The sequence below is a fragment of the Gambusia affinis genome, linkage group LG22 (assembly GCF_019740435.1).
Source record: "Gambusia affinis linkage group LG22, SWU_Gaff_1.0, whole genome shotgun sequence".
Classification (NCBI taxonomy): domain Eukaryota; kingdom Metazoa; phylum Chordata; class Actinopteri; order Cyprinodontiformes; family Poeciliidae; genus Gambusia; species Gambusia affinis.
In genome coordinates this window covers 3,298,635-3,323,012 of record NC_057889.1, presented here as the reverse complement: position 1 = coordinate 3,323,012, position 24,378 = coordinate 3,298,635, and the positions used below count along the sequence as shown (strand labels likewise).

Sequence of the window (24,378 nt, the reverse complement as noted above, 5' to 3'; positions counted from 1 at the left end):
TTAAAAGTAAACATTACAGTATATTATAAAGTGTAGGAGTGCAGTTATGTCGATTTTTGACCATTAGTGAGGTTAGACACTAATGTTGGACACAAACATTTAGCTCACAGTCTGCACTAAAAATGTAGTCCTAAAGACATTCTGCCAGATTAAAGCAGTGGTTCTCAATTATTTTCTTAAGTTAAATTTTGGTTTTGCACACCTACCTGTAAACTCTTAACCCCCTTCAAAATAAGAGCATTAATATAAACGTCACTTCTGCTTGGAAGCTAAGTAGCTACATGTTAGTAAAAACGTTAGCAGAAATGCTGAAGCACTACATGAAAAAATAGCTCCGTTATTAGTGAATTAGAGGAAGTGTGCCAGTACATTTGATAATATAGTGTCGATTCTGGAATGAGGGAACCTGAGAAAACCCCACATCATGATGCCACCACCACCATGTTACAATGCAGGTGTTAGTTTCATATGTTATTTATTAAGAGATGCTACAATTTCACATTTGTCCATAAAAATAAATTTTCTTCCACCTTGCAGTTATTATGTATATTTTTTGAACATCAGATGAAGTTAATTTATAGTAAAATGTGAAAACATTCACCTTATTCAGGTTCAGAATATTTTTACATGATTGTTTCTTTTCTCTAGTATTGTTCTTGCATCAACAGATGTTACAAATGGCAGTAATTTATGTTAAAAAATCAACTTTGTCACTGAACTGGAGCAAAAAACCAATCCTGTTTTTGATAGCAATGGAAGAGTTGAACCGTCTCTTTCCTTCTGTGTTTTTATCCCACTTTGGGGTCAATTTGCATCTGTGATTAATACGTTTGGACTGGGAATGGACGTGTTTGGCAGCTGGGAGATGTTTTCTTTCCAGGTGACCTCATGTTGGCCCATTCTGTCCTGGAGCATTTTCTTCTTGATGTTGGAGGAAAATTAAGTTGTTAATTCATGCAGTTTGGCTCAGCAGAGGCAGATAAATGTGAGAGCTGTTTATCTGAGTTGGTATTTAGTGTTTTAGTTGACTTGTGTTCATGTGTGGGAATCAGGACAAAGTTTGGGAAGATGATACATGATTGGTTTCCGACTTAAGTTGAAACATTTCACAGAATATTCCATCAGACTTTTACAGATTCAGACATTTGATTTCAACAAAAGCAGCTGTTTAAAATACTAGTTTATAGTTGCATTAGCTTAGCATGTAGCGGTCATTTTTAGACTGTAAACATTTTGGGGTTATTAGAGTTTTTTTAATAAAAACTCATTTCCAATTTTTAATATTTTAAAAACAGAAATTGCAAATGTTTTTCAAAAATTGGCTTTTATTCCAGCCATCCCTTCTGTGAGTTTTACATTAAAGTATTAAGGCCAGGGTACAAAGATTTTAGAGTAATTACAAAAATATAATCATAATGCAATTTTACCAGAAAAAAACCCATCTGAAAATTACAACAGAAAAGTTTTTGAGAAAAAACAACTTGTTATTGCTTCAATAACTATCAATTTAAGTTTTAAGATTTAAGTTTTTCTATTAAATATGAAGTATTATCTGTAAAAGTTTTAGGAAAGTAACTTCAAAAGATACTCAACATTCCTCATTTAGATTTTTTGTCTTTATTCTGGTAATTGAAAGAAAAGAAATTGTATCCTGGTTTTATTAATCCGTTGTCAAAAGAAATCCGGATTTTCCACAAATTAAATCTTCAAAAACCCAAAATATGAGTATTTGATTAAGTCAATTTATCAGCCAGTCCTAGTTGACGTGGTTCTGAGGCCATTTCTGGGCATTTTCTTGATAATCAAGGTGTTGGATATTTAACTTATGTACTGTATTTTTATTTAATTTACATCATTTTGTTGTCTTTCTGTCAAACATTTTGTTGATTTTGATTGATTTATAAAATCAATAAAAGCATAAATCCTCCAAGCACTGGGCAGATGTGCTGTGGTCAGACAGAAGTTGGAGTCGTAGCACAATATCATCACCCCTAATCTTTTTATCTAACCATAAACTAAATTATTGGCTTTCATGTTACACAGATTTCTTTGAGGGAATAAGTTGCCCAAATGTTCGCTCTACCTCTCAGAGCAGCAACCTGCGGCGGTGTGAGGCAGCCGTGATTAAAGGTCTCTAATTAAGGCACCCAAACTCTGACATTATCGCAAACCACGTTTTGCTCACGGCTGCAGGAGGAGAGGTGCAATAGATTCTGAGGCGGGAGCAAAGAGAATGAGGTGGAAAAAGAGAAGTGGAGGCTTCCTGTTGAGGCTGGGGACAATGAAAGTGTGAAAAATATATTTTTTTTCTCTAGCTACAAAGTGCACTTCTAATGTTTCCTGATTAATTCATGACCCTGAAGGGAAACTTGATTATTAATATATGAAGTTGGAAAGTAGGAGTGTGCCAAAAAATTGATTCACATTAGGACTGAAACGATTAATCGATTATTGAAATTATTGTCAACTAATTTAAGCAATTAATTGTTAGAGTATAACAACTCTAAAAAAGGCCATAAATGGCTTTCTAACATGAATTAATATTTCAAATTTAATAAATGTGATATTTTAATGTATATCCTGTTCAGGCTATTTTAGTAATCGATTATTTTAGCGATTTGTCTAAAACACAAATTAGCACATTGTACAGATTTTTCTTTTTCCTCCTGATGCTTTTTAGCACAATTATGTAAAAGACACAAATAAACAATTCAGTTCCTTTTGTAAATAAGAAACCATTTCATTGCTTAAAATGCGTCAACATGGCATTTCTTTGGTAAATTTAAACCCGATGAAGCTAAAGCTACGCTAGTTGAGAAGTTTTGGCTAAAAAATATTTGCAGACTAAAGTTTTTTATATTAAATGCAAAATGTTTATATATATTTTATAAGGTTTTGACTTATTACTTCAAATAGCCTTTTTGTGAGTCTATATACTCCAATTAGCAATTAATCGATTACTAGGTTAGTTGAGAATTATTTCAATTATCGATTAATCACCATGATTTTGATTAATCGTTTTAGCCCAAAACAGATTGGAGTAAATCAAGAGGATACTTTGAACACCAGTAGATTAAGAAATCATTACGAACAATTCAAAAATTTATTTTTAAATTGAATCTTGGCACCAAAAATCAGAAAAATCCCCACCCATATTTGAAAGTTATTCTTTAAATAGTAGTTGCTCTCTCGGCAGAATGCACTGCAGGCTGAAAAACTCATGATTTTGTGATTTTTCTGATGATTTGAGTGAAATAAAACCTCACCAGGAGCGACTCATGTCCTCTAATTTAAATCACAGCAGCATCAGTTATTCATCAACACTTTGACCCCTCTGGGTTTGCAAATATATAACAGATAAACAATGTTTACCCAAAATGTGGGACAAGCAGATAAACCCATACCATTTTAAACAAACAGCATCATATCGCTTCAATCAGAGTTGGATAATTTATGTTGATCTCTGGATTCATAATGAAAGTTGTGCATCAGCCTCGGTGCATTAGTGAAGGTCTTTTCATAATCTCCTGATAAAACTGCAGCTCTGGGTCACCGCAACGTTTCATAAACATTGAGTGAATGAGTGAGTAGATTTTCATCTTGGTGGATTTAAAAAAAATAAAACTCCCCTACAACAGCTCTATTCAACATCTCAAAGCTTTTACTAATGGCTAAATGAGAAGAGGCATAAAAGAAACTCGCAGGTGAAGTTTGTTTTGATTCATTTAATTCCCTGATGATCCATTAAAAAGCTGAAATCAAAGCCATGTGTGCACTTCATCCATTTAAACATCGTATTATTTGAATAAGATCGCTCCACTTTCAGTAATGCAGCAGGACATTAACCAAATAATTTACTTTAATAAGTGTCTCCCCACTCTGTGGAGCGTGGAGTTGTTAAAGGAGCTTTGCTAACTGGGTCAGTGGGCCATGTGCCTCAGCAGTCAAACACAACGGTGGACCCAGGTGGGCCAGACGAAGCTCCATTGTTCAGTATTACGATGGATTATTGCCATTTTCCAGTCCCAGAATGGGAGCCAATGGAACTGGAAACAAAGAAACTGGTTTAACGTTTCTAAACTGGCTCATTTGGTCCAAAGTGGAGCAGAAATGAAGAAGATAAAGTTTAGGTTTTTTTAACCCCTTGTCTAAACTTTGTACCCGTCGATCCATCATCACAACATCCACTGATCCCATTCATCCATCCATCAATAACATCATTAACAATTCATCCATCCATTGATCTGTCCATGTCATCAACAAGAATCATTCATATTACAAAATCCCCATTTTATATGATTTGTTTTTGTTTATTTAGGGATTCCCATTAGTGTCTACCACAGTAAATGCCAAACAGTACAAAAGAGACGTGATGGTATTCCTTAAAATTTAAATCTTCAACATCTTACGAACATGACAAAAATACATAAATACCATACAAACTATTTCAGCAATATCAAAACTTTATTAAAACCAAAGATAATTAAAACAAACGATAACAAACTTAGACTATAAATTTAGCCGTTCCATCAATTCAGTAGAAGTTCATTCCCTGTTGTACATTTAAGGTTCTCTTTTAAATTTACGTTATCAGCCAGATTTAATTTTGTTTATTTGTTTGTTTAAAAAAAGTTTTTAAAAACAAGAAAACAAGCAATCGGTAGGACAGAGAAACATCTGCTTACATCACCAACAACAACATAGTTAGGTTATCGTTACTTTTCTGTTTGAAATGAGTTAATTTTTTCAATTGGATGAATTATATCACTTACCAACTTAATAATTAACCAAAATCTGTAATTAAAAACCATGGAATAATATTCTTGTGCCTGTAGAATATACTGTGTTAAAGACAAATAAATTATATTACACAAACAAAATGATTACAAACCGATTCATAACAAGACAAGAAAATCTACAGATAATAATAATGATTGTAAATAACAACCATTCTTACAGAATAATTACCAACTCCTTGCAAATGTATTCCTATAAATTCTTCCTAATCTGTGCTACACAACATCCATCCATCCATCCATTTTCTGAACACCCTTCTTCCCTAATGGGGTCGGGAGGGTTGCTGGTTCCTCTCCAGCTGCGTTCTGGGCGAGAGGCAGGGTCACCTGGACAGGTCGCCAGTCTGTCACAGGGCAACACAGAGACAAACAACCACGCACACTCACACCTAGGGAGAATTTAGAGAAACCAATTAACCTGACAGTCATGTTTTTGGACCGTGGGAGGAAGCCGGAGAACCCGGAGAGAACCCACCATGCACAGGGAGAACATGCAAACTCCATGCAGAAAGACCCCGGCCGGGAATCGAACCCAGGACCTTCTTGCTGCCAGGCAACCGCTCTACCAACTGCACCACTGTGCAGCCTGCTACACAACAATGAATCATTTTTTTAAAAAGTGATAAATAATAATGATGGTATGATGATAATAAGTTGCTAATATTTGTAATAGTAACCCAGAATAAAGTAAAGAAAAAGGACAGTAAACGTCCATTCCAGTGGATTCAGGCCTGAAGGGGTTAAACGTGTATTCAGACTGAATCATCGATGAACCCGGGTCTCCGCTGATGGGTTTGTCTCTCACCGGTGACCCTGCCGCGTCTCTCCGCCTGCTGCTCCCCTGGTCCTCCCTCTGTTTGGCTGACTTGATTAAATCCAGGGTGTAATGGGAAACAAATTACGCCTCGTGCAGCATGATGACTTGAAAGGGGGGGATAATTAGTATGTTCATCCACGTCCTTAAAGAGATCTGTGTGAGTGTGGCTCCTCTCCCAATTCACAGATCTCCTCTTCTTCTTCTTTTTCTTTTTCTTCTTCTTCCTCTCATTTGCTGGATCTCTTCCCTGAATGCGGCGGTTGTTTTGTGCGCTTCTTGTTGCACTGACAGTGAAGTAAATAGCCAATATGTATTCATGAGTACTCACTTGAGGCATTGCCATCAGAGTCATCAGTCCTTGGCCTGAAATTGTCTCATCAGTGGCTTTAATGATCTTGCAGACACTGCGTTGCAGAGTCTTTTGTACTTGTCAAGGAAGCAGGTTGCTCTCCAGAAAGAAAAAATATGCTGCTTTTTGTGATGTCAATCTGCCTCCTTCCGGGTTTATTTTAGAAATCTGTTTGTTAAAATCAGAAACACAAAAGAAGAAGAATGCAAATGTAGTGCTAAGATGTCTCCTGGATCAAAGGAGCTGCTGGTTTAATGCTAATAAATGCCTCTATGTTTGGATTTGACCCTAAACTCCTGGTCTATCGTTTCATCTCTTTATCATTTCTTTGTCACATTAATGGAGGTTTGTTTTTTTATGACACTTCCTAGAGAAACTGGAAGTCTGGAAAATAGTTTGAATTGTTTTTAAATCTGCAAAATTATGGAAAAGGGAAATATGGAAGAAATTTCTGTTTCCATTAGTTTGAAATTAGACTTTATGTTGAGCTTTCCTCCATCAATTTATCTGTTTAAATCTATAGAATAATGATAATAATCCATGCAATAATGGCTCTAAAAACATCCATCCATTCACCCAACCAACAATCAGTCCATCAGTTCATCCACTCATCCATCTGTCTAACCACCAATTTATCCATAAATACATTTATTTATCCATCCATCCACTCATCCTTCCTCCCTCCCTCCCTCCATTTCTAACCGTCCCTCTTTGTGTCCAGTGGTGTCGGTAGGAACTGGCCCTGGGCTTCTGGCGGCAGCAGCATCCTGGCAGAGTACGGCACCCTCCATCTGGAGTTCATGCACCTCAGCAAACTCTCCGGGAACCCAGAGTTTGCTCAAAAGGTAACCGAATCACAGCCATGGAAATCTCTTCAAAACAACCATTTCACTGAAATGTGACTTCTGTATCTGTAGGTGATGAACATCAGGAAAGTGCTGAACCGTTTGGACAAACCTCAGGGACTTTATCCGAACTACCTGAACCCGAACAGCGGCCAGTGGGGCCAACGTAAGTAACTCTGTTACTTGATAAAGTATTATTTCATCTGTTTACATCTGAACCTTAACGGTGGCTGTGAGAAGCGTGTGGTCAGGACACAAACAATTAAAGTTTCAATAAACCTGCCAATAAATTCAAACACAATCCATTTAAACTAGAAAGAAGTTACCAATATACCTGCCAGAGCAGAACAGCTCCAATGGATTAATTTAAGCATCTCTCTGGGGCTTTTAGGACATTAATTTGATATTAATAAACTCTTATTGTTCATGACACACATTTTTAAAGAACATCTTTAACCTCCTACGAACAGCAGAATATGCAAAAACTCAAACTTAAAGCTTCCCATATAGAAGAAACGCTGTAGGTAACATATAAGACACTGTCTGAGTTCATTATGCAAACCGACAGTAGAAATCTGAATTTATTACATTCTGAACGTCGCCCAGGTTTGAACTAATTCATGCAAATTGCTGCTGTTCTGCAGCGCATTATGTCCGTCTTTCACCTGTAACTGTACAGATTTAAATCAGCAGAGATGATATACACTTATTCTCCTGCTGTAATCATTAAACTGTCTGGATCAGACTGAGATTATTGATTATTGTTTATAAATGATGCACAATTGAAATATAATCTTTTTTGGACTTTAATGTTTTGTTGCTAACTAGAATTAGCAGAAGAAACGAGATTCCTGTAGAAATAAACATTTTCAACAGGAAAATTAAAGAAAAATAATTTAATTTTCTTCTTGAACTTTGACTAAATTTCTAAATAAAAAAATCATCCCTATATGAGCTCAAGAACATGCCAATGTTTACTAACATCAGATAAAGTCATGCTCCATTTCCTGAAGCTGCCGTTTGAACCGTGTTGGATGACTTCACTCTTCACCCGTCAAGTATTTTCATTCTCAGTCAGTTCGGATGCTTTTATGTTGCTGATAGGGTGTAATTTTAAACCCATTAGCTGACTCTTAAAACAACGGAGCTAAACAGGTAATGATGATGATGATGGAGGCGTTGGACGTGAAGGACGAGTGGAGAACAAAGAATAACAGAGAGCGAAGCTGGGATGTTGGTGTTTTTTATACATCAGAGAAAGTTTTCTATCAGTCATATTTAGCCTAGATAAAGAGAAAATGTTGATTTTAAATAATTACTTCTTTTATTAAAGGAAAGAGTTGATCTGTGGAGAAATTTGGACCCCCTCCTGTTTCCCAAATTGTTTTTATTCAGCTCTGAATAAAACATCTGAATTAGATTTTAGTCCGGACTTTGACTAGATCCCTGTAACACTGCAATATCTAATAATGTATTAAAATCTGGCTTCAAAATGTAATAAACATAATTAAAACCACAGGGGCAGAAATTGTACAACTTCAACATATTTTTACTCAAGTAAGAGTAAAAAAGTTTTTTAAAAGTTTACTGAAATACAGAGTAACTGAACAAATTATCAATCATTTAATATTTAAAAATTACACCATCAGATGGACCAAAGTATAAAGTTAAGTCGAATTTTGGTATTTTAGGAACCAAAATGACAATAATTCATATCAGTAACAAGAAATAACAAAATCAGGCAAAAATAAAATGTTTCTTTAAAAAAAAAAAAACTTATGAAACTTCAACAAAATCTGCAGGTGTCTGAGTTTGGTGGATTTGTGGTTAAAACATGTTTGTTTTTCATCCAGTGGGTAGAAAATTGAGGAAATTTGATACTTCAAATAAATATAAAAATATTTCAAAATAAAATTACTCAAGAAAAAGTAAAATGTAAAAATACTCCTTAAAGTACATTGTTTCTCAAAAGTTTCTTTGTATTTGAATAAAGTAACTCTGATTAAAACATTATTTAGCTGTTGACGCCTTCACAACAACTGAACTAAATCTACTGATCTACAAAATCTTAATAAAAATAATCATTAAAGAATTATTCTGAAAGTCCAAAAACTGCAGCAGCTGCAGCCAAACATCTGAACATAAAGTGGAAAAAGATGCTTTCAGACAAACTCAAATTGACCTCCTTAAACCCACCTTCTACTTTTTACTGTTTTACATTTAACAGCCATAAAAAGTTCTATATTCTTGATCCAATTTCACCTTTTATTCACATCATGTTGCTGTTAACTTTTACTGTTCTCCGTAAAACAAAAAAGAGAGAAACTTGTGCTTTTCACCGAAAAAGAATGTGACATTAAAGTAAAAATCCTTTCGCCTGGTTTTATTATTTTGTTTTTATATCCACTGATATGCTCTCAGCTTTTATTGGATCGCTGTCAGGTATAGTTTTACTGCGCAGCCTTTTCTGAAAGGCCTGCAACCGTCTGAGTCGGATAAATATGGATCTGTTCCCGCAGACTGCTCTGAAATGCTCAGTAAAACAACCATTTGAACACATGAGCGGTTATAATTGTTCATATTTATGTGACACAAAGCTGATAACAGTGTTTTCAGGCAAGTATTTCATTAAGTGACGCATAAAAGTAGAATCGCTGTTTAGATAACATAAAGAAAAGAGGAATGGATGCGTAAAAGTTGTTTATCCAGGCCGGTAGTAAATGATGGCGGTTGGATTTGCTTAATAAATTGTAAACTATGAACTTTGGCAGGAGAAATGCTTATAAACTCTTAAATCCTACCTGAAGGTTGGAGTCGTGTTGAGAAATGAATCGATTTAATCAAGTTTTTTAAGATTTAGTCCATGTTTCCAAACAGAACGCCCATGGCGGCCATCTTGTTTTATAAGTGTGTTTTATTTGGACTTTGACTTCAGATCAACTCTTGTTCAGATTTACTTTTAATAAGGAGAGTAAAGTCATAATAATGCAAGAATGGTATCCAAGAATAGCCGTATGACAAAGTTGGAATAAAATGACAATAAATGTTAAAATGACCAGAATAAAGTAGTAATTTTATGAACGCCAACAAATAAGAAAGAAAACATTTCTCGTTAAAACTAATTTTTTAAGACATTCTATTGATAAAATGTAATCTTTTTCTACTTATATTATAATTATTTAATGTCGTAATTAAACTAAATTGTCATAGCTCCGAGTTAATTGTCCAACTCACAGAAGGGATATCTGAAATAAAAGCAACTTTTTGAAAATAAAGTCGGAATTTTATGAAAATTCCGATATGAAAAATAACAAAAACTAAATTCTCATTAAATAAAAGTTTTTCTTGTGATTTTAGGACATTTTATTGGTAAAATTGTGTCTTTTTCTGCTAATATTGGAACTATATTCTCATAATTAAAGAAGGTTCTTGTAGTAATCGTAGTAATCTGTTCAACTCACAGAAGGAATAATTTAAATTGAAGCAACTTCTTGAAAACAAAGTCGTAATATTACCATAAAAAAGTCGCAATTTTTTTAAAACTCCGAACCGGAAAAAATCTTGTTTTAAGTTAAATAATTTGAACCTTTTAATCAATATGAAGGAATTATTTCCTTTAAATAAGCTCCTACTTCTAACTTTTGAGTTAGTTTTCTTATATCCGGTTTACTTAGATATTTACATTAGAAAACTAACCCAAAACTACTGATTTTGTGTTTTTGCAGTGTACAAATATTATTCTAGGTTTCTGTTCATCACTGATTCTTTATTTTTAAATGTTTCCCCATCTTTAAACCAAACCCTCCTCATCATCATCATCCTCTTCCTCTCTTTTCGCCTCAAGATGATCACAGCTGACATTTAATCTCTGCGCTTCTCAGCGCGGCCGGACTGCGTTAATGACGCGTGCATATGGATGTGCCTTCGCCGACTATCAGCAGGACAAAAACTAGAAAACTACTCGATCAGCCTGCCACCAGGATAATGTAGCGGTGTTTGTGCAGCGGCCGCGCTGGAGCCGCGCGGCGCTGATTTATGTTCCTCTGCTAATCTTTGCTGCAGATCACGTGTCTGTGGGTGGCCTCGGCGACAGCTTCTATGAGTATCTGCTCAAGGCCTGGCTTATGTCCGACAAGACCGACGAGGAAGGGAAGAAGATGTACTACGATGCCCTGCAGGTGAGGCACAAACACACACACACACACACACACACACACACACACACATGCTGAGAGGGTCTTTATTGGATTAGCTGCTCAAGTTAAACAAAGGGCAGGGACTTAAATAAAGCTTCAGAGGTTGGTCAGAAATACTAAATATGTCTTTATCCACAAATCTGACTTCACTTTAAGATGTCAAACTTAATGCACGGTGATTTTTCTGATCTCCTGCTTTAGGTATTATGCTTCCTTGAACAGGTTAGGTTAGCTCTGTGGGCGATCCAAAACAGGTTTGTTACATTTTTAGCTCAAAATCATTGTTAGGTAATCAAATTTCAGTCCGATTTTGAGCTGTTTTAGGGCCTCATGTCACCTTATATGCAAATAAGCTGCTGCTGGCCACACCCCCTCAAGTCAATGTTTAAACTCGCAGGTGAAAATGGCTGCAAACAAATGCGCAACTGTACAACCGTACGTCTTTTAAAAGCAGAATTGGAGTCAACAAGTGGTTTTTGGATGGTAAGTCAACAACAAAACTCTTTTAAAGCAGCCTTTGTACAGCTCATACAGTGGGAAACCACCTGACCAAACTTGCTGGAGCTCTGCTTGGGTTGCTAGGTAACGGTCGGAACTCCGCGGAGGTTGCTAGGTAACGGGCTGGCTTCACTGCAGTTAGTAGGTAGTTTGCAACCTCTACTTCTTGCTTTTTTACTGCCATGCTCAGTGTCAACATCTGATGAAAATTAAACTTTGCGTAGCTCAGTTGTTTCGCTCCAAACCAGTAGATGGACATGTCTGATTCGCATTTTTGTTTACTTTATTTATTTTTAACACATTTTAAATGTTCGCATAAAATCCACATGAGAGTTGTACATGAAAAATGGAAACATAGATCCAATCAATTTTATTTGTATAACACATTTCAGCAAGAAGGTGCTTTACATAATAAAAACACAAAGTAAGTCATAAAAACCAATTGACATCCTATTTTGTCAAGTGCTGTAATAAATATCAAATATGATATGTCAAATATGTTGGTTAATGTTCCAGTGATAATGAGTCAAAAGCAATATAATGTTTATTAATGCATATTGAGGTATATTTGGTGTTCAAACTATTGAAATGGGCAGTTATAATCCGATGTTAGCTTAACATTAGGATCTACTGTAGTAACTTTTCTGTTTGGTGCAAAAAGACAAAAAATAGGGAAATCAACTGAAAACTATAGTGGGCAATGTTGTTTAGTTGAAATTAGAGACGACATATCCCCAGTATGTGATCCAATCAAATGAAACTTTTTAGAACCTGGTGGTATTGCATAAACCTCACAGCGAGTGGACGTCTAATTTCCACTTGTTCCCTCTGAGCAGACAGCGTGGCGTTTGTTTACAGCTGGTGAAGTGTTGCCGTTTACTCCACAGGGTTTAAATCCCTCATGCAGCCTCTGAGTCATTATAGATGATGCTGGATAATGGCGGACAACAACAGCAAGGTCAGCTGTGGGTAATAAAAAGCAGTCATGCTGTGGTATTTACTTTCATCTGCAGACATTACAAAAGTCCGGTTATTTAAATAACCTCACGAAGCGGCTCACACAGAGTCGAAGATACTAAACAGATGATTTGCAGGAAGGAAAAAAAATCCTCCTGAACCCAGAGGATTATTTATTTCCTCCATTATAATAAATCATCAAGTTAAGTTGTGGTGACAAGCAACGGGTCTCAGCTGGAGAAAGCTGCTGGATGTCCTTCTGGCTCACTGTGGTGCGTTCAAGAGCGTAAATATTGGAGTTAAACGTCAACAATAACTAAATCTGGGAGGATTATTGACTAGTGATCCAAAAAAGTAACAAATTTATGATAAATCATCGAGCAACTGTTTTTTAGATTAAAATTAATTCCAATCGATTAACTTGTAACGTCCGCTAGACCCAATTTTAGTGCTGTAGTTTGGCCGCCTCCAGCAGAGGGCGCCGCGCCTCATTCTTGATCGGAGCCGTTGAAGCAGAGAAACAAAATGGCGGAGCGGGAAAGAGAAACGATCCGCTGCGGGATGAAAAGTACTTTATGGACCTTACCAAGCTCCGCCCACAACCGACCCACGTGACCGCAAGTCTCACAAGCAAAGCCTCGTAGCGCATTGTTTCTATGTAAACATGACTCCATTAGTGCATAATTTCTACCTGATTTTCACAATATATCAGCTACTACAATGGACAGAGGAACTATCAAGTTCATGTCATCATCTGGGAGGAGGTTACTGGTTTCTCAGTCACAAGCTGGTTGCAAACCTGAGGCTAGCAGGTGTCAGTCGGTCAGTTATGGTAGATCTGAAATTTGGTTTGATGACCTCAATATGAGAAGCTACAGACTGATAAGAGGAACCAAAGAGCTCTGTTACGGTAAAGAAGCCATTTGTTTGTTAAAATTTTATGAAATCTATTTGTTCTTTTTGATGTTTGTTATGTTTGTTATGAATGACGTATAATCACAAACAGGGTAATTGGTCCAACGTTTAGAAACTACAGCGGCTGTAATAAGCCACAGCAAATGTAAACAAAGGTAAAATAACCCGAACAAGTGATCAACTCAAAACCATTCGTACCTTTTTAGTCTGTCTCTCTTTGTAGTTTAAGCACACTTGTTACCGTATCAACCGCCTGCGCCCCGCAAGACGAGCAAAGATTACGTTAAAAACATAACATCCAGTCCGTTACGATATCAAGTTTCCAGGCTTGATATTTATTTATGGATTATTAATCAGCGCTTCCCTGAACACAGCGATGGTTGATTGACCAGCTGTACTTCGTGCTAGAGTGGCTAACACGAGTAACAATTTAGTCCAAAGCCTTTTCTGCTAAAATAAAATCTTTAGTGTGTGTCAGATACAGTACACGTTGCATATTGATCTGTTTAGCTAACGTTAGACTGTGTAGCAGACAGGCTTCAAGGTGTAGAAGTTGTATCGGAACTGCTATTATGCTGTACTTAGCTAACGAAAAGCTCGTGTTTGTGAGACTGCCACCCACGTGACCACGTAGAATGAGCATCAGCCAATGAAAAGCGGCCCCTCTGGTAAGGTCCATTGTGTTCTGTTTTGAAATATAGATGAAGTTTCACCTTAACATTACTGTGTGGCGAAGCAGCGTCGACTTTTCAACCAAATATTAACGATGTGCTACCAAGGTAAGGGTTTGATAGAAAAGCAGGCGGACAACTGAGAAAATTAAGATGATGGGGCGAAAAAACCTGGCGCCAGTAAGCGGGTTGATTTTAAGGGCTGACTTGAGTTAGTGCACTTTATAGAGCGAAACTTTAGCATTCTTTCAAGAGCAACAGACGGGATTTCTGTTAATTACATGTCTGACATATTTTACTCTTTTATTTTTCAATTCAGCAACCTAAGAGGTTCCTGGATTGTTATACTTTATAGATGTATATCTAAGTTGATTAATGTGAGAAAACCTCAATTTTCCGCCATTATTAGTTATATTGAATACAACTGATAGAAAAAATTACAGTTGAATCATTTTAATTCAGCATATTATGGACAGTTTAGCTCTTTGTGTTATGGAAAGACGATCCGCCATTATGATACTAGAAAAACACTTGTTTTTTTGTTTGTTTTGTTTAAAATGGCCGTTAATCAATTAAATGTTTACAGTTAATCAACTTTAGATAAACTAAATAATTTTTTTATAAAGAATCTTGGATTTGTTGTCAAAAAGAGGCAATCAAAGCAAAGCCGTGGAGAAAACTCAAGTTTTCAAGAAAATGGCTGCTTATCAATTAACTTCAGATTAATTAAATAATTGATAAATTGCATCCCTATCATAGAAACATTGGATTCATGTTTTTTTGTTTCTCATCGCCCTGTTTCTTTCTTCCAGGCCATAGAAACCAACCTGATGAGGAAGTCGAGCAGCGGACTGACCTACATAGCCGAGTGGAAGGGAGGGCTGCTGGAGCACAAGATGGGCCACCTGACGTGTTTCGCCGGCGGCATGATCGCTCTGGGCGCCGACGGGGCCCCTGGTGACAAGACAGGCCACCAGATGGAGCAGGCGGCGGAGATCGCTCGCACCTGCCATGAGTCGTACGCCAGGACAGGTAACTCCATGACGAGCCTTTGAATCCTCTGAAAATTTTGTATTTCATAATAATAATTTCAGAATGAACTATAAATAGATCCTAGTCTTAGTAAATATTTTATTTATGATATAAAGCATGTTGTGCCTTTTTTCTTTTTTGAGTAAATTGATCATTAAATTCTTGTGGATTCAAATATTTTATCTAGGATTTTTTTTTTTGTTTTCACGACAAAAACAAAAATGGAATGCCTCCTTTATTTTGTAAAGTTTGAGTGGATAAAGCAAACTCTGCTTTTTAATAAAAAAAAAACATTTGTCCTGTTTATTTCATATCTTCAGTTTAAAATAAAAGCAAGAAGCTTTTCTTAAAAAGGATAAATACTTTCCATTTACCTTCAAGAAACAAATCCATTGAAATGATTAATCAGATTAATTGTGATTAATTGATTATTAAGATAATCAACCGATTTAGTAATTGATTAATCGCTAACTGGAGAATTGTTTTCCTGCATCTTTTAATGTATTTTTAATATTGTATAAAAATGACAAAGTGGTTAAATAAAACTGAAGAATTTTCAATTAATCATCAAATATTTGCCTACGCTATTATCATTAAAATATTCATTTTTATTCTTTTATCATAGTATTATCTTTATCTTATTAAACATTGTAAAATGATTATAATGATAATGATTATATTTTGTTAGATGTTTCAATAAGTTTCTGGAGGATTACGACCATGAGCAAAATGAAAACAGTTTTATGAAGGTGTTCTTCTCTGCACCCACATATGAAGCTTAAACTAAATGATAAATGATAAATGATACTGCAGCTATCAGATGAATCTAAAGTCTACTAACAGTGGCTGTCAGGTGATATAAATACTTGACATAAAGTAAATAAAAGCTGCGATCTGAGTCTTAAATTGTGTTGTTTCCTTTCTCCGAAGCGCTGAAACTCGGTCCGGAGGCGTTCCGCTTCGACGGCGGAGTGGAGGCCATCGCGACCCGACAGAACGAGAAATATTTCATCCTGCGCCCGGAGGTCATCGAGACCTACATGTACATGTGGAGATTCACCCACGACCCCAAATACAGAGAGTGGGGCTGGGAGGCTGTCCAGGTGAAGTAACTTCACAACACTCATAAAGTTCCTCTCAATTTGTTGTAATTTTATTTAAAGGAACAGTTTGAGCTTTACATCATGTTTATAATGTTATTCCCTCATCAAACACATACCTGGAGTGTTGCTTTGATTCTTTTATGCATATTTGAGGAATCCTTTAATCTCCATGCCAACTAGGTTTCCTCCCCTATTGTGCTCCTTCAGACTAGCCAGCAGCAATTAGCAAACACCTGGTGAAACTGGTGAGCTGAGCCTATTAAAGGAGCTGCTTCTCAGTGAAACTCTGAGAAGTTTAACCCTTTAACATTGTTAAAGGGTTAATGGAGGAGCCCTGTCGTAATAAACAATAAATCAATTAATCACATAATAAATTAAAACAAGCTGAATAATTTCCATTTACATAATTTATTGTGTTTTTTTCTCTTTCTACCAAAAACTGGATGATAAAAGTCTAAACTAGTTAATTTTATTTGTTATGTAAATTTATTTGGATATTTAAAATGTCTTCCAGATCTGGTGTTAAATGTTCATCAGAATTTAATGTTTATTAATCTTTGAGAATGTGTTCTTGCATTATTATGCCGCTTTGTTTTCACCTGAAAATGTACTCAAAGCAATGATATTGTTTATCACAAAAACTGACTAAATTTGTTACTAAGGCAGACTTACAGTTTGCCTTGGTAACAAATGTTGAGATGACTTCCTGTAGGCGGAGTTCCAGGAAGAGCAGGAGCTTCTTAAAGAGACAGAGACAATTTTAAAGTCATATTTGATATATGTAGCATTTTTATAACTGAAATTAAAATAGTAACTTGATTGTGATATAAAATGGTGCTGCAACACGTAATGACGCCACTTTAAGATAAAACAAGATCTCATTTAGCTCCCTTTCTATAAGAAGGACATGAGCTGAAGAGTTGAGGGACATTTTAAGAGTCTGTCTGTTTGCGTCTCATCCAGGCCTTGGAGAAACACTGTCGACTAGAAGGAGGCTACAGCGGCGTCAGAGACGTCTACGCCTCGTCTCCGAACCACGACGACGTGCAGCAGAGCTTCTACCTGGCCGAAACACTAAAGTAAGTCCAAACTGAGCCGCGTTCCCTTCGGCCCTGCAGGCCTGACCTGACACAAACTGAAGCTGCTTTTCACCTCAGCTCAGCTTCAGACAGAGGCTCAAGGTTATTTCACACACACGCACACACACACACACACACACACACACACACTCTAAGATACTCGTGTCAAACTCAAGACCCTGGGGCCAAATCTTGTGGAAATTAACACACAATAAACAGGTGCCAGTATTTTTTTTTGTTTTTTGTGGGTCTATAGTTGTGATTTTATTGCAAATGTTCTGCAAAAATGGTTAAAATCATTCAATCAATCGTGTTAATTAGTACAGCATATTAAAGCAACACGGAAGTTCAAACTGTTTTACATCATGAAATCATAAAACATCCTAACACATCATGTAGTCAATAATTATGAAAACCAGTAACAGACGTTACATTTTGTCAAGTGCCATCGTTGAAATCAATGCATTTGGTTTAAGTGATGCTACCTCCCACCTACAGGGGGCAGTATTTCTTACTTTTACTCCACTGTTCAAAGTGTCACTTTTAATATTGCAAATATTTCTAAACCTGCTCCACAAAATCAGTGCACAAGAAATGAGAAAAACAACTGCAAAGTCCTGGAAAGATGTTCAAAATTATTTAATTTAAAGAAATACTCATTGAATGCAGAGACACATATTAATATTTTAACAGTTTAATTTGTTTTATCACTACATTCTGCCACAAACAGCCCTTTGACAACATTCATAATCTTAATGAAACTAAAATTTTAAATGAGTTTGACTCCCAACGTAACTTAATGGGTCATTAAAATCCTGAATTTGGAAAATACAATTGAAATCAAACAAATTCATACATCTAATAAAAACAATTTTTTTCTTGGTCTGAAGTTAAATCGGACTAAACCTTTCTTGTTTTCAGTTGATTAGAATTACCAAAATTATTTCTATTTACTAAATACCAGAGAATATGTAAAATAGCAGACCTTTATCTTGTATTTTATTAATTGAAGTTATTAATTTTTTTAGTTTTTTGTGAAATTAGTGTTTTGTTCTCAGAGCAGTGAAGTGTAATTAAATTAAATATTTAACTTTAGTTTGTCTCTGCTGTATAATGTAGAATACTGTCACAAAACGATACTGATAGCCGTAATAAATATCATATATCAATGAATTTAAACTCTTTTTGGTTTTAATTCATCTTAATGAATTCAAATTGTTTAAAAACCTTCTTAATGTCTCTGCTTGCTCGTGTCGATCTTCTCCAAATGAATCAGCAAAGCTCAGCATGTCCTCCGATACGGAGCACCAGAGAAACAAATCTAAAATCTGGAGAAAGTTCCAGGAATAATGACAAAACAAGCGCTTCTAATTTAGCTTCAGTGATTACAGACATGTCAGCCAGACGATGCCTGTTACATAAATGTAAAAAAAGTTAATTACAAAAGGCTCCAAATAGTAGAGACAGAAACTGTGAAAAACACCAAATGTCTCTGATCTCCCTGCCAGCCGCAGCGTCACGTTTTGCTCTAATTGTTTCCAGTTATTTTTGTTTTTACGGATCGTGTCGGCAGGTTTCTTGTCTGCCCACAAGCAGGACAATTTTTGCATAATTTAACACAAGAAATCCAACACTTAATTTGTTAAGTTAGGGAAATGATATTTTCCCTGAGGTTTTATCATGTGACACAGAGGCACTTCAACAACATGGTAATTAGTGGATGCTAATGCTAAAGTGCTAAGTTTAAATGTTTTTTCTGTAACAGGATATTTGATAGAGTTGATCAAATATCCAGTTGATACTTGATCAACAGGATTTACGTTTTATGTGCTAACTGACTTGGTGGATTAGTGAATGTTAGCGACCCGTCTGTTGGTCTGAAAATGATCTGAAAAAGTTTCTGTTTGTGTTTTTCTGCAGGTATCTGTACCTGCTGTTCTCCGACGACGACCACCTGCCGTTCGAACACTGGGTCTTCAACACCGAGGCTCACCCTCTGCCTGTCATCAGGAAGGACAAAACGGACACGCCCAACGAAGTGGAGTAGCCTCCCAGTGACCTCTGACCCTGTATATCTGAGCCTCCTGCTGGTGACAGGTTCCTCCTTGTCGGATTTTGATTTTTTTGTTCTTTTTATGAACTGGATCTGTTCTGGTTTTATCTGATTTGTTTTTGGTTTTTGGGGTTTTTTTTATCTTTTTGCAAACACTGATCTCCGGTTGGGTCGGATCCGGAGCAGCTTATTTAAAACCGGAATCATGAGAACTTCCTGTTTGGATTGGAAACGGCAGAGATAATCAGCTGCTCTTCGTCCGGTCACGTTATTTATTGGGATGTTTGTTGGGTTTAGGTTTTTTCTCTGTGAGGGTGAAACCAGGCGGCTCTGTGAATTAAAGACGTTTGGGAACAAAAACCCTTCAGCTCTGACTGACTGGGGCGACGAAGTGACACGGCGAGCAGAAAGACTCCCGGTTCACTTTCTGTTTCCTTTTCGCTGCTTGAGGATCTGTTTGGTTGGACAAACACTGGGATTTCCTTTTTTATGTTTTCATCTATCTAAATCATGCCTCGTTCATATCTGCCAGTACATTCAACTGGTTTTCTTTGACCAGATGTTTGATTGGTTCCTCTGTCTCACATTTCCATCGGAGTTTGACCAAGACAGGGATTTAAAAACGGATCTTTCTTCCTAACTCGATTGTTTTTTGCCTGTTTTTCCTATAAAAATTGGTTTGATTTTAGGCTTAATGAGCTCAGACTTGAATATTTTTTTAAACCCTTGAACTAAAACTAATTTTGATGGATTTTGGAGCAGCTTAAATTGTCAGGGAGCTTTATTTTATTTTATTTTATTTTATCTTTTTTGGGAGATGCATGAAATACCAGAATTGGCCCGATATTAATGCCCGATGTGATGGTGATGCTGCAGAGGATTCTGGGATATTAGTTTTCTGGTTCTTTCACTGTCAGAAATGTGGTAAAACATCCAGTATATTAATATCGGATATCAATATCAGCTCTAATTTTGAGATCAGTGCCTCCATTGAGACCCTGAACGTTTACGCTGCTGTTCCAGAGTTTACATCCACTCATCTGAACAAACTTTAAATGATCATTTTAGACTCCAACCTCATTAAAAGTTTCGAGAAATTTTTCACAATAAATGATAAAACAAAGACAAAAAACAGCCCACTGTGAATTGTCCAGTAAACCTGATTAGTTGGTTTGTTTTTATCAACATCTTGTAACTGAGATGTTAATAACCAGCCACTCGGGCCTCGGTGGTGTATGTACATATTTGACCCTGAGATTAGAGGAAATCAACTGTTCTTACTGTGAAAAAATCTTTGAAGTTGGATGGTTTTTAATCATTTTGTCCTGCAAAGCGGCGATGTCAATGTAGTGGAAGTTGGTATTGATGAGTGGATGTAACCTTCGTCTCCTCTTCTAGTTTCCGTCGTGCAGAATCTTCTCCTCTGTGAGGAAATACTCAACTGTGCTCTAAAAGCTCCACCTTCAGTCACATTGAAGCCATACTGACGTAGCGCAGCTTTTTCCATTTACGTTGTCGTTTACATCACGATTAATTTATCGTTTTTTTTCCATGGAACCACAGAGACGAAGCCAGATTTCATCCAGTTTAGTCTTTAATCTAGTGCCTTCGCTGGTAAAAACAGAGGAGTTGCAGCTCATATGAACACAAAGAAGGGATTTTTTTAGCAAAGACTCTCGGCTTTAAGTATGTTCCCATCCTTCAGATGAAGATTTAACCAAAAGTGGACACGAATAAAAGGATTACCACTCCTTTCTGAGGAAAATCCATCTGAAGTAGAGATCAGATGTGTTATTCCCTCTCCAGAGGAAAGTCTGATTTCCTGGGCTGCAGTGGCACCTAGTGGTGGCAGACTGCCACTGCGCTTCCTGAATCTTGGGCCAAATGACTGCAGACTGTGAAATTAGCTGCATTATAAAGTAATTACCAATCACAATGTGCAAGACTCGCAGATCTTTCTCTCGTCTTGCCAGATGATGATGTTGGAGGCGGCGGATTAAATTCATCAGCTGAGTTTTAAAGCAGACAGACGGCAGATGGCGAGTCGTTAAAAAAGTCGCGTCACCGCCAGAGATTATTTATCTGAGGTTTATAAAACATCTGTCTGACCGTTAAGTTTGGCCAAAACACAGAAAAAAGTTTTAAAAAGGCAGGAAAAAGGATTAGTTGATTTAATTTTCTGAAAAAGTACCAAAAACAGTCAAATTAAACTGAAATCAACTAATCAATCTCTTGTTTTTAAAGCATATATGAGATTCCTTCACTTTAAGATACTGAAACCAACTAGAATCAATATGATCTTTTTAATCTGACCAAGACATTTTGACTAGAAAATGAAAAAAGCAGAAACTGCTGCTGAAAACAATTTTAAAAAATGATTTTTGAGGTTCACAAAGGAAGATTGTTGATTTAATTCTCTTAAAAAGTTGAAAAAACTATTAAATTCAACTGAAAACAAAACATTTTTCTGATTGTTTTTAAAGCATCTATTAGATTAGTTGACTTTATTTTCTGAAACTGATTAAATTAAATTTCTGCTTTGATTGGATAGGAAAATCAAACATCAGTTTAATGACATTGTTCATTTCGGTGTCAAAAAGAGGATTTTTAATTTATTTTTCCAAAGTTTGGGAATCAAATCTCAATAAAAAGCTTTAATTTCCTCCAACAGGGAAAAAAATTTAATTAATTTATCTCAAATTAAATATTTACTTCAAAAAGTTAGACTATTTAAATAATTTTTTTTCTCTGAATGGTTTTTCTCTTTTGTTTGTCTGAAACTGTAACAGCTGATTGTGATAATTTATTTCTGGTAGATAATTAGGAGATGCTGATGCTGGGAGGCGACTCCAGGGGGCGCTGCGGGTTAATCAGTAATCAAACTGCAGAAACAGCTGCTTTATAATCTGCAAAAAAACAAAAAGATTGAAGTCTGTTGTTTTTAAAATAGTTTTCAACGACAAAACAAAGGATGAGATGGAGCCGAATGAATGTACCAGCAAATGTGAAATTCTTTTGCTTTATTTCACTCATTATTTGTCTTAAAAAGCACAAAAAGCTGCAGAAGAACGAATTTACTGAGAGGTAGAAACGCAAACAGGGGAAACTAAGAATCAAAGGAAGAAAAAAATCTAAAACTTGAATCATTTTGCTCAGAAAGAAACGATTTGCTGTTAATTTTAGTTTTCGCTGAATTATTGGATGTATTTCAACTCCGAATCAATGGATTTTTATTTGTGTGTAAAGCAGCATTTTCATATATTTTTTTACAGCTTTAACATGAAGAATTTGCTTTAAATACACAATTTTCTCATAAAATTCAAGCCAAAATGTTTAGTTTAGATTTTTTGTTCTGATTTCTCAATTCATTTGTGGTGAAATTAAGGATTTAAAAAGATGAGTTGCTGCTTTGTAGGTTTGAATTTATCTTTTAAATCAGAAGTTTTCATTATTTTATTTTTTATTTGCAGGAAATGAAATTAGCTGTTCAGATTTTTGAGAATTATTGGTTTAGACTCTTTAAAGGGCTGATCCGCAGCTTTTTTTATTTCTATTTTAATCTGGTTGAATTTTCACCTTCAGATTTAAATTATTTCCATAAAAATTGTCAGACTTTTTGGTGATTTTTAAAAAAAATTATTTTCTCTTTTGATCATTTTGTGATTCATTGTTTTTCTGTCACTGACTCAGTCGCCCAAACAGCCGACGTTTTAGAGCTTCAAATGTGTGAAAACAGCCTCAGAAATGCAGAAAAACTCACTGAGAATCATTCCATTGCACATAGATTATTTTACATTTGTATGCAGTGTTTTAATTCTGTGGGGAAATTTGATTTATTGTGTTAAATATAATTATTGTTGATATGAAATGTAAATATTGCATCGCGGCAGACGAGCCGTTTGGCATTTATATAAAGATTCTTCTGAATATATGGAATAAAATGATAATATTGAGCAGCAGACTTTTTAATAAACTATATTTGTTACACTTCTATTGTGAATAAAACATCTTCTAATAATTGTTGTTTCCTTGTTTTTATCAAGCAACCAAAGTCCAAAGAAAACCTTCAGAAACCCGAAATAGGTTTTGTGGCATTTGTACATTTTTTATTTATTTATTTTTTTTGCAAATTTCTGTTTTATCAGCAAATAGAATTTGGAATTCTCAGATGATGATGTCATTGCTTTGCAAGCGTCTAATTGGTTAATTATCTATACATATATTATTTTAGCCAACTTGATCCTCATGTGACATAAAAAAAAAAAAACTGACCAAAGATGTGAGTAAAAAAATCTTCTGATTTTTTTGACAGGAACATTTTTAAAATGTTCTGATGAGCTGAAAGGCCATTCAGTGAGGAAGAAGCCATAAAAAACAGAAAAATGCATAACGTCCTGTAGTCTGATGAAACTATATATAAAAATATAAAGGAACCTTGTAACTTGTCATGTTTAGCAGCAGGAGGGACTGGTGCACTTAATGAATTGGTTTTCTGAGCAGGAAATGTGATCTAGTTTCACCAGTTCTGTCAGCAGAAATAAGACAAAATTCCAGCAAATTATCAACAAACTTGTGGAAGGAAACCCAGAACGTTTAACAGAACTCTGCAATTCTACCAAATACTGAGGAAATGAAAGGAAGCTTAAATTTAAATGTTGCTAAATTGGCTAAATATTCAGTTTGCAGAGGAAAAAAATGGCTGTTTTTATATTCATGTAAATATTTGTTTTTAGCTGCATCTGCTGAAATCTAGTTTTTGCTCTGAGGACCATTATTCTGAGGATAACAGAATTCTGTCTCTGCTATGACAACCTTTAACTCTAGTATTATCTGCCAAGTGAGGTATTGGCTACATGCTACAGCTAACTTTGTAATATCATCTATTGTGTAGTGTGGAATAAATGCTGCAGCTAACATTTCATTGTCCTTTAACCTCTGTTAAGGGATTGCTACATGCTCCAGCTATCTTTCCAGTGTTCCCTAGCACATGCTGAGAACTGGCTAACTGTTTTAGCTAACATTACAATATCTAAAACGGTGTTAAAGGTACATTAGTTAAATGTTACA

At 35.8% G+C, this 24,378-nt stretch overlaps 1 protein-coding gene across 1 annotated transcript in view; it reads left to right on the top strand.

Moving 5' to 3' along the window:
• The window catches only part of man1a1 (mannosidase, alpha, class 1A, member 1), a 119,440-nt gene extending 96,111 nt beyond the window's left edge, over positions 1-23,329 (top strand). Inside the window, exons 6-12 of the mRNA XM_044106533.1 lie at positions 6,684-6,807; positions 6,880-6,973; positions 10,870-10,985; positions 14,857-15,076; positions 16,007-16,179; positions 17,143-17,258; positions 19,179-23,329. Coding sequence (XP_043962468.1) covers positions 6,684-6,807; positions 6,880-6,973; positions 10,870-10,985; positions 14,857-15,076; positions 16,007-16,179; positions 17,143-17,258; positions 19,179-19,305 — 970 coding nt within the window. The 3' untranslated portion in view covers positions 19,306-23,329. The remainder of the gene's footprint in view (positions 1-6,683; positions 6,808-6,879; positions 6,974-10,869; positions 10,986-14,856; positions 15,077-16,006; positions 16,180-17,142; positions 17,259-19,178) is intronic.
• The last annotated feature ends 1,049 nt before the right edge of the window (positions 23,330-24,378 follow it).